The sequence below is a fragment of the Canis lupus genome, chromosome 3, assembly GCF_048164855.1.
Source record: "Canis lupus baileyi chromosome 3, mCanLup2.hap1, whole genome shotgun sequence".
Classification (NCBI taxonomy): Eukaryota; Metazoa; Chordata; class Mammalia; order Carnivora; family Canidae; genus Canis; species Canis lupus.
Genome location: NC_132840.1, coordinates 55,622,523 through 55,632,737, shown reverse-complemented (window position 1 = coordinate 55,632,737; position 10,215 = coordinate 55,622,523). Strand labels below are relative to the sequence as shown.

The following is a 10,215-nucleotide window of genomic DNA, read 5'->3' as shown; positions in this document are numbered from 1 at the left end:
GTTGCTGTGCTCCTGTAAGGTGGTGTCTCCAGGTGTATAAAAATGAGGGCTACCTGCTGCCCCCAGTGCTCTCAGCGGGGATCCCGCAGACCCTCTGGATCTGCTCCGCTATCTGCTTTGGTGGAGAAGGAACAATGCTCCCACCTTCCGAGAAGCAGACTGGTTGAGGGAGCAAAAAAAAAATTTTTTTTGTTTTGTTTTTGAGTGATAGAGGAAAGAAGGGTCCTATGTACTCATCCTGCTGCTGGTCTATGTCTGTGTGCAAGCCCAAGGCCTAGGAGATGCCAGGCCTGAAGTTTGTTTTTCTAGTCCTCAGACTACCTCAGTGGCCAGCTTCAAGAGGGCGTGGTTTTCTCCCCTCGGTGGATTGTCTTCCCCGTGAATAAACCAAAAAGAGACAGAACTTAGAAACAATCATCTTACAGAATTTAATGCTCAGGGATGGGGATGGTTGGAGGCCTGATGGGGGACATAGCACAGGGTGTTCGCTAGCAGAACGACAAGGGGGGTCCCAGAAGGCTGGGCTGCGCTGATGGGACCACAAGCTCACCAGGAACTTAGTCTCTCTGAGTTGCTGTCTCAGAACATTCTAGAACTGCAGCCTTAAACCCGGATTTGCTGCTGTTCCTTCTTTCTCACCTCTGCCCAGATGTCTGACAGATCCTGGATAAATTGCTGGATCTAACAAGGCAAGGGGACCAGAGTTAGCCCGCCGGGCAACAGGCCACGTCATCCATCCCCAAACAGACCATGTCCCGGCCTTCCCTGTGTGCCTTCCAGTCTGCTAAGCCTGATGCTTCAACCAGAATAATCATCAAATAAGGGAAAGTGGCCTCAAGAAGGCAGTCACAGGGGGATCCCTGGGTGGCTCAGCGGTTTAGCGTCTGCCTTTGGCCCAGGGCACTATCCTGGAGTCTCGGGATCGAGTCCCACGTCGGGCTCCCGGCATGGAGCCTGCTTCTCCCTCCTCCTGTGTCTCTGCCCCTCTCTCTGTGTCTCTCATGAATAAATAAATAAAATCTCAAAAAAAAAAAAAAGTTCCCAGACACCCACGCAAAGGGTTCTGTGGTCAAGTTAGCTTCAGAAACATTACCTGCTTGGAAACTCAGGGCAGAACCATAGCAAAGACAGCAAAGTCCTGTGTGTGAAGACCACCTGACTTTGCTTCGCTGAGAGTTTTGTAAACGTATCAGCCCATGGACTCCTTCGATTCCACCACAGGAGATGTACCCACCTTTGGGGGTCCTAGGATTTGCCAAGCACAGTTTGGAAAGTGCTGCTCCGGACAGCTTGGGCTGGGCTGCGTTCAGGGCTAATGCCTGGCCTTCCGTGACACAGGACGTGGAATTCAAATATTCTCAGGCCTTTGGCAGAACCGTGTTTCCTAACTTGTACTGAGGCACCATGCTCCTCACTCTAGGGAAGTGGCTGCCTTCCAGAACCCGTGCTTGGATGTATCTTAGGGATGTTGTTGGGCACATCCTGCACTGGGAGTCTCCGCAGCCTCCTTGGGAGATTTCAACCAGACTGAAGCACTGGGAGACATTTGCTCTGAGCACATCTACATTTTCTCATGTCAGTACAGGAACCACGTGTTGCTTTTCCTTCTTGTTACCAGACGATGCACAACTAGCTACTGACTCTGTGGAGCTACTGTCCTTTACGATCCAAGAATCCACAGTCTGTATTTTTCACTTGGGCCTTGACATGAGGTTGCAACTCCGGTTTTCCCAGGTCCTTGGTTTTTCATTTTTTCAGCCTAGTTGATCATGCGTACGTCTGTCGATAGGCTCCCATCCTACGGCGATGGGGTGGGATATTTTAAAAATAACTTGAGCAGGGATCCCTGGGTGGCGCAGCAGTTTGGCGCCTGCCTTTGGCCCAGGGCGCGATCCTGGAGACCCGGGATCGAATCCCACGTCGGGCTCCCGGTGCATGGAGCCTGCTTCTCCCTCTGTCTGTGTCTCTGCCTCTCTCTCTCTCTGTGACTATCATAAATAAATAAAAATTAAAAAAAAAATAACTTGAGCAACAGGAAGTGTTCTTGTAGCTACAGATGGAGGTTGAGAGGGAGTTAGCTCAAAATCTGCAGGGGATGGACTGGGAGCCAGGCTGTGGGCAGGGAATGCTTGGGCGGGTCAGGGAGCTGGAGGTGGCCACCTCCTGCCCCATCCTGTGTCACAATAGTTCAAGGCGAGGATCCACGAGTCCCTGAGACCCCAATACTGGAGACAGGGGTCTGCAGGGGCAATCCTTTTCTGATAATACAAATACATTATTTGTCTTTTTCTCTCTTGTTCTCTCATGAGTGTAGAGTGGCCTTTACCAGAGTGGGGTGTTTCCATGACATGGCTCAGTCACCACCAGGATGCATGCAGAAGCAGATGGGAGAACCCACCTGTTGTCCACGAAGCCAGCCATTAAGTGGATTTGCAAAAGTGCCCCTTGTCCCACAAAGTAATTTTTTGAAAATGTAGTTTTTCATCAAGCATGCTTCCTGTCGTCGTTGAAAAATGGATTATCTTTAATTTTTCTGTTGGAGTTTCTAACATGGTAAATATCAACAGCATAAGTCATACAAACAAAAGCTCTTGGTGGGGGTGGGTGTCTGCTCTTCAGTAAATTTTAAGAGTGTACAGGCCTCCTGATAGCAAAAAGTTTGAGGATTGCTCAACTTGTGGAACAAGTTTCTTATTAATCGCCTTCCACTGTCAATAGTTCTGCTCTACATACTTGGAGCTGCAGGCTGATTGTCTGGTTTGGGGAAATCCCTCTTCTGGGCTGCTCAGTGGGTAATATCCTTTACATTTCGTGAGCTTTGCTTTTTTATTTTTATTTTTAAGAAAGATTTATTTATTTATTTGAGAGAGGGAGAGAGCACAAGTGTGCAAGCGGGGGGAGAGGCAGAGGGAGAGGGAGAGAGAGAATCTCAAGCATACCCCACGCTGAGCGCAGAGCCCAACACGGGGCTGGACCTCATGACCCTGTGATCACAACCCCATCTGAAATCAAGTATTCGACGCTTAACTGTCTGAGCCACCCAGGTGTCCCCATGTTTTACTTTCTTGTTGTCAAACAGGTGAAGTACCTTCCCGTCGTCCATGGCTTTTATTGGCTTGTGTTTCATATTCATTCGCTGCTTAGTGAGCACCTACTGTGTCCCAAGCACTGTTCTAGACACGGAGACACAGTTAGAAACAAGACAATGACAAATCTCAGCCTTCTGGAGCTCACATTCTGTTATTTCACAGCAGAGCCCCGGGCTTTTGCCAAAGGAATGAAGAATTAGTCATGGTTTTCCACATGTCACGAGAAGCATGGCTAATGCATCTGCCTGTACAGAGTTGCCCAAACTGTGGGATATGTGCACCTGTGGTCAGAAGCAAGATGGTTTGGGGTCGCGCATGTGTATAGCATCAAACAGCTTTGAATCATACGGTGAGAAGGGTTATTTTGGTTATTTCCTTTCAGTTACTACTAAAGTTGCTGATTTCCCCTCCCACCTCACTCCCCATTTTTCTCTTTTCCCACAGAGTGGGCCTCAGACACGAGCCTTCAGCCTCTCTCCAGAAGTCAGTAGGGCTGTTTGGCACAAGGACTGGATTTAACAATGGGTCCCTGCTACTGCCCGTGTTGAGTGCAGTCAAGAGGGTCTTAGCGCTCACGTGGTGGTTCTCCAAGGGCAGAACCCAGACCAGCACCATCACCTGGGAACTTGTTGAAAAATGGGAATTTGTGGGTTCTCATCTCAGACCTACTAAGTCAGACACTCTGGAGGTGGGGCTCGACAACACTTTCCAGCCCCGAGGTGACTCCGATCCTTGTTAAAGAATTTAATTGAACTCTGGGGGGTTCATTCTTCCCAGCTGGGCCGATGGCCAACTGTGGCTCAGTAGACCTGGGGGGGGGCGCTGCGCCCCCTCTTACCATGTCCAGCTGTTTGTGCGTGTCCTCCAGGGACACAGTGGTGGTCTCCTTCAGCTGCTTGCTCACGATCTGGAAAAGGTTCAGTGTGGCCATCTTAATGGTGCCAAGCAAGAGGGTCTTCTTGGCTGCAGTGTTCTGGATGTGTGCCCAGCGAGATTCCTGCGGAGCGGGTGGGGCCAGGACGTGAGCAGGGGACATGGGTGTGTGTGCATGCGTGCCATCCTTGTCCGCCCCCCCCGCCCCGCCCTGAAGCCCCCAGCCCCCCTGGGCCCCTGCCCTCACCCAGATGATGACATCGCTGCGGGCTCGGTCGAAGCGCATCTGTAGACGCGCCAGTTCGTTGTTGTGCTGCAGGATCTCGTCATCTTTCTCCTCCATGTAGCGCGCCAGCCTCGCCTTGGCCCGCTCGATCTTCTCCTGGCCCTCCTGCGCCGACTGCATGAGGTCCTGGTGCATGCTTACCAGCGTCTTGTAGCGTGAAATCACCTCGTGGATCTCCTCGAACTGCAGAGGGGAGGGGGAGCTCTGCTCACTGCACTGCTGCCCCCCACTCCGCCCACCCCCACCCCCTGGGGCTGATGAAGGACCGCCCCCTGCGACTCCCTGCTGAGATGCCTCTGCCTAGCCTAGCTTGGAGACCCTACTCCAAAGTCGAAGGACACTGGTGTCCACCTGTTCACCCTCCTGGGTTAGTATGGCCATGGGATGTGTGTTCCGGGCAGGTACAGCTGGAGCTGGGGTCCTCGGTGGGCATGTTGGGGTCACCTGGGAGCTTTAAAAAGGACACAAGTCTGGCTCTACCTCCAAGAGATATATTTTAATAAAGAGGTTGGAGGTGGTCCCTGGCGCCTGAATTTTCCAAAAAGATCCCCTTGGGGCACCTGTGTGGCTCAGGTCGTGATCCCGGGGTCCTGGGATCAAGCACCCCATTGGGCTTCCTGCAGGGAGCCTACTTCTCCCTCTGCCTCTCTCTCTCTGTCTTTCGTGCATGCATAAAGAAATTAAAAAAAAACTTTTTAAAGGCCCCCCTCACCCCAGGTGATTCTAGAGGACTGCTGGCTGGGGTTTGGAGTTTGGGGGTTGAGGAGCTGCATGAGACATCTCCTAAGGAAATAATTACATCCAACAAGAATGTACAGAGAACCGCTTATAGGCCACACCATAAGCTCAGTGCTAGGGACAGAGCAGGAGATAAGAAAGCCAGACGCTGCCCTTGGGGTGGTGTGGAGGGAGGACAGACAGGGAAAGAGTTATAACACAGACTGATAAGCCCTATCTATGATGGGGTGGGGCTGGTCCGAGACCCTGGTGACATCTTCAGCATAAGGCTTTCTGGTATTTGTTCACGTTTGCTGAGGTCCCCCTCTGGTGGGGGCTGTAGATGGTACCGGCAGGGCAGGTGGCCTGCCAGGTCCGGAGCCACGACACTCTGACCTGACCTCGCAGGCCGGGCACCCTCCCTCTGTAGAGGGTGGTGTGAGCGCCAGTTCCAGGACGCCAACTCACCTCCCCAGGGGTTGATCAAAGTGTGCCTTCCAGCAACCCAGGGGACAGTCCCTGAGTGCTCCCTGCATCTCCTGCCATTCCCAGTGATAGACTGGCGTTCCGGACCACCCTCCTGGCCTTTCCATGGATATGCCCCTGTGGGGAAGGGCCACCCACGGAGGAGGTGGGAACAGCCGGGAAAGGTTTCCCGGCAGGAGGGAAAGGATGCTGAAATGAGACCAGAGGTATGAACCGAAGCTGGCCAGCCAAACACAGGTGGGGGAAGGTGAGGACAGGTAGAGGGAGCAGCCCGTCTACAGATGATGGTGCGTGTGGTGAATTCAAGATGCCCAGGAGAGCTTAATATGAATAGCCTGCATTCAAGATGGGGAGAGACAGATCCACCTGGAGGAAGTAGAAAAAAATGCCCAGTCACCCCTGAGGAGGAGTGTAGAGTCCTCTGTTAAAGGATTTTAGGAAGCAGGGGTGCCTGAGTGGCTCAGCGGTTGAGCATCTGCCTTTGGCTCAGGGTGTGATCCCTGAGGTCCTGGGATCGAGTCTCCGCAGGGAGCCTGAGTCTCCCTCTGCCTGTGTCTCTGCCTCTCTCTCTGTGTCTCTCATGAATAAATCAATAAATAATCTTAAAAAAAAAAAAAAGGAAAGAGAGAGGAAGAGGGGTGAGGGATCACACTGGCTGTCGACCGTGGGACAGGCTGGTGGCCAGGAATAAGGCAGCATTGAACTCCGGATGAGGTACATCGGGGGTCTGGATGAGGAAAAGGCAGGGGCTGAATTCCAGAAATACTTAGGAGGCAGAATAGACCAGATCTGCTGATTGATGGCTGCAGGGAGGGAGGAGGGGGAGGCAGCTAGGATGAGGCCCGGGTTCGGGGCCTGGCTGTGGGTGGGAAGGCCACTCCAGGGGCAGGACTGGCCTCGGCGGCCAGGAAGCTGATGAACTGAGCTGGGGACTCCAGACCGCGGGCGGAAGGGGCATGAAGCTCAGAGCCAGACTCAGGCCAAGCTCCACGGTCATGAGACGCACCTTATCGCAGGTCTGAATCTGAGTCCTGTCTTATCATTTACTTGCTGCTTTGATACGTGGTCTCCCTGGCTTGCCCTGCCCCATTATGAGTGGACCATGTGGGTGCAACAGGTAGTATCTTAGCACAGACGAACTAACACAGATTTGGGCCCCATATACGTTAGAACACACATTAGTTCCATATGGAAACTGCTGGAACTTCAGAAAGCTGTCCATCCTCCCACCCCTGGCACCTGATCAACACCTCGCACCTGGCTCCCCCTGGTAGGGGTCCCTGCCTGCTGTGGTCACACCGGGGCGTGAGAGGCATCCGGGGGAGGCCCCAAGAATTGCCCAGGGAGAAAAGTGCACAGTCAGGGACTGCTCACCTCTGAGTTCTCCACCACCTTCTCCAGGTACTTGTTGAAAATGGAGTAGTCCTGCAGCTTGATGCTCAGCTTCTGGTGCTCCAGCCTCAGGGCCGCCATCTCCTGCTTGGCCTTGGCCAGCTCGCGCACCCGCTGCCTCTTCAGCTCCCGCTCCTTGTTGGCTTTCTTCAGGGCACGGATCCGTTTCTGGTCGTTCTCCTGGGGCGGAAGAGGTGGCACTGGTGGGACGCTGGCCCTGTCCTCCCCTCTGTCTGCCTGGGAAGGCAGGGATCGCTGGGCCAGGAGGCCTGAATTTTCTCCCGATTTGGTACATGGGACCGAAATTTCTCCAACTGCAGAAGTGAGAGGCTCGAGCCCCTCTCTTTCAAGAGCTGGGGCAACAGTGCTCCAGCCACAGGGAGGGGGGACAGGAGGCAGCCCTGCAGGGCAAGGGCCGCTCCGGAGAACCCGTTCCCATGGCTCAGACTGGCATCAGGCTGAGGCTGCAGCAGGTGGTACAGGTGACTGATGTCTTCAAAGAAAGACACCAGGCTCAGCTCCGGCAACCAGACTGACACCTCGTTCTCCTTCATTCTGCAAAGTCCTCCCTGCATGGTCAGGGGGCATGTGCACCCCTCACCGTGCACCCGTGTGGCGCCTCTTCCTCTTCAAGGGCTCTAGTGATGCCACACGGATAGAGGACCCTTGGAGGGAGGTGGAGAAGGCACAGGGAGGATTTGCTCTGTGCCCCAGGAGCCCAGGAGAGGGCCAAAGATCCCCTAAACCAGTGGCTTTCAAGTCCAGTTATGTGTCACAACCCCCTGGGGAGTTTTTGTGAAATGCAATTGCTGGCACCCATCCCTACCCCAAGGCCTGCTGAAAGCAAAGAGAGACTCCTGGGGGTTCCGTATTTGGACCAGTTTTCCAGGATTTCCAGGCTGCTGGGCCTCTGGCAGCTGTTGGAGAAGCTCTCACCCCCCCCCATCTCCTGCCGCTCTGCACATGCTCCACTACTTTTCTCCGAAGGCTGGGACCCCTGGAGAACGTGCTAGGCGTACTAGGCCCATCAGCTTCCTCTCCCACCTGGAGTAGGTGCAGACCAAGACAGGCACTGTTAAGAGCACGCTCCCTGCCCCGAGGCAGAGGCCAGGGACCCCCCGGAGCTGGGCCAGGCCCTTCAGGCTCTATCAGGGCCAGCGGGAGCCAGTCTAGAGAAATCTGGATGGTCAAATGGCTCTGCTAAGACCTGATGGAGAGTTGTCTCTGGCTGGACTCTGGTGCCTGGTCCTTCCACCAACCCCTGCCTGGACCCTCAGTGCAAGGGCAGAGGGGTGGGGGTGGGGGTGCCCGGGACTGAAACCCTGTCTGATTCATCTTTGTACCCCCGCCTGCCGAGCCTTGACAGTGGCAGGTGCATTCACTTGTCATCCTCCACCCACGCCTTCAGTCCCCAGAGACACTGTACGTGCCAGGTACAGGCAAGGAGATGGGGAAGCGCAGTCTAGAAGGGCTCAAAGTGACAGGGAGACAGGAAATGGCAAACAGTGATGAGCGGGGACTTAAGAGGAGAAGCCCCAGGCCTTGCTGAACAGTGAAGAGATGCTAACTCAGGGTAAGGAGTCAGGAAAAGCAAGGAGGAGGGGGTAGGAAGGAGGGGGAGGGAGAAGGGGAGCGGAAGGAGACAGGTGGATGGAAAGAGAAAGGGGAGAGAGAGAGGAGGGGGGAGGAGAGAGGAGGGGCTGTCTGCAGGGTGGGGGGCCCTCATACCTGGATGAACTGCTCAAACTTCTGGATGTGGGCCTTCAGCTGAGCCTCCTTGATGCCCAGCTCCTCCCAGCGCAGGTTCAGCGTTTCCATCCTGCGCTGAAACGTCTTGGGGCAGGGGGAGCGGAGAGGTCAGGGGCCCCCCTGCACCTCTGCCCCCAGGCCACCCACTTTCCACCTCACCCAGGCTTCAGAGCAGGGCATCCCAGGACCCTGCTGCCTCCCAGGCTCAGATCCTTTTTCTCTCCCCAGAGAGAACACAGAAGCTTCACCCAGGATCCCCCCACTCCAGCCACTGCCACCCACGAACTGGGGGGCTCCAGGAGGGCCCTTCCCGCACTGCACTCCTGAGTCCCCACCTCCTTCTTCTGCTCCATGGCTCGGTGCATGATCTTGGCCTCCTTCTTCTTCTCCAGGAGCCGGATGGACGGGGACTCCAACTGCTCATCAATGTTGGGGAACTTCCTGCCCAGGTGAGAGAGCAGGTGGGTTCTGAGCACCCCGGGGAGAGGAGGAGGCAAGGGGCCCCATCCCCCACGTGAGGGAGGGCGGTGGCATGGGGAGGGCTGGGTTGGCATCCTGGGAGCACCCCAGGGCTGGGGGTGAGGGTGGCGGTGGTGGATTGGTGCGGGGGTGAGGAGGCAGGTGCTTTGGGGTGTGTTGTTATGGGGGGCAGAGGGGACAGGCTGGGAGCGGGCTGTGGGAGGCCCCAGCCCCCAGACACTCACTGCAGCAGTTGTAACAGGCGCTCCCCATACTGCAGCCGAAAGTACTCAGCGAGGTCCTCCTCCTCCATGATGCCCAGGCTCATGGTGCTGCTGGCCTAGTGGCGCCCCAGCGCCGGGTCCCCGCAGTCACACGGTGGCCCAGGGGTGTGGCTGGGCTCTCGCTTCTCCCTTCCTCCTGCTTCACAGGGTCCCACGGAGGAAGGGGGGTCTGAGGGCCTCGGGAAAGGCAAAGGCGGCTGGAGGCTGGGATCGCCGCTCAGGATGATGTGGTGGGAAGTGAAGGGAGATCTGGTTACCTGGCAACCGGCCTCCTGGTTCTGTGGACCAGCTGCGGAACCGCTTTGCTCTCTGACCCTTGTCCCCGCTGACCCTGGGCCTGCTGGAATCCTGGCTCTGCTCCTGCATTTCCACCCCCCTCCGCACCCTCACCCCAGGAACCCCGGGGAGAAGCTGGGCCTGATGAGATGCTGGCATCCAGGCCTGGGAGGCCAGGGTGTGGGTGCCCATGGCCCAAGACGGGGGCTTTGGTGGAGGGCTGTCCTGGGCGGTTCAGGGGTGTGTGTGAGGGTGAGCCAGGGGCGGGGATGGGACAGAGGGCCCACAAGACAAGGAGGCAGGGTGGGAGGGGGCCGAGCTTGAGAACCAGATGGGGGGCGAGGGAGGCGCGTGGAGATAGGCTGGGAGCCTGGTTCCGGAGAGGCCGCCGCCCCCAGGGACGTGGAGGGGCCCCGGGGTGTAGCCAACCCAGGGCCAGCGCCCTCAAAATAGGAAGAAAAGCCACACCCTGGGGCGTGTCCGGCCCATATTGACACGCGTCCCTCATGAGGGCTGCCTCCTTGGATCCCACCAGCGGCCTGTGCATAAGTTCATGGGGGTGGGGGGGTCCAGACTCGAGGCCCCCTGGGAGCTGGGCGCCCAG

The 10,215-nt window shown here is 56.1% G+C and overlaps 1 protein-coding gene across 1 annotated transcript; it reads right to left on the bottom strand.

Annotated features, from left to right (window-relative positions):
* Positions 1–404: 404 nt before the first annotated feature.
* Positions 405–9,582, bottom strand: CCDC42 (coiled-coil domain containing 42). Its single transcript, XM_072821165.1, has 7 exons — positions 9,297–9,582; positions 8,928–9,033; positions 8,572–8,676; positions 6,826–7,023; positions 4,210–4,431; positions 3,928–4,086; positions 405–681 (listed from the first exon to the last, which is right to left on the bottom strand). The coding sequence occupies exons 1-7, from the start codon at positions 9,377–9,379 to the stop codon at positions 604–606; spliced, it is 951 nt and encodes a 316-aa protein (XP_072677266.1). The 5' UTR covers positions 9,380–9,582; the 3' UTR covers positions 405–603.
* Positions 9,583–10,215: the final 633 nt, after the last annotated feature.

Coding starts and splice junctions, on each gene's coding strand:
- CCDC42 (XM_072821165.1), bottom strand. CDS start 9,379: ATGAGCCTGGGCATCATGGAGGAGGAGGACCTCGCTGAGTACTTTCGG. Junction 8,677..8,927: donor CCATGGAGCAGAAGAAGGAG/GTGGGGACTCAG, acceptor CCCTGCCCCAAG/ACGTTTCAGCGCAGGATGGA. Junction 7,024..8,571: donor AGTTTGAGCAGTTCATCCAG/GTATGAGGGCCC, acceptor CTTCCGCCCCAG/GAGAACGACCAGAAACGGAT.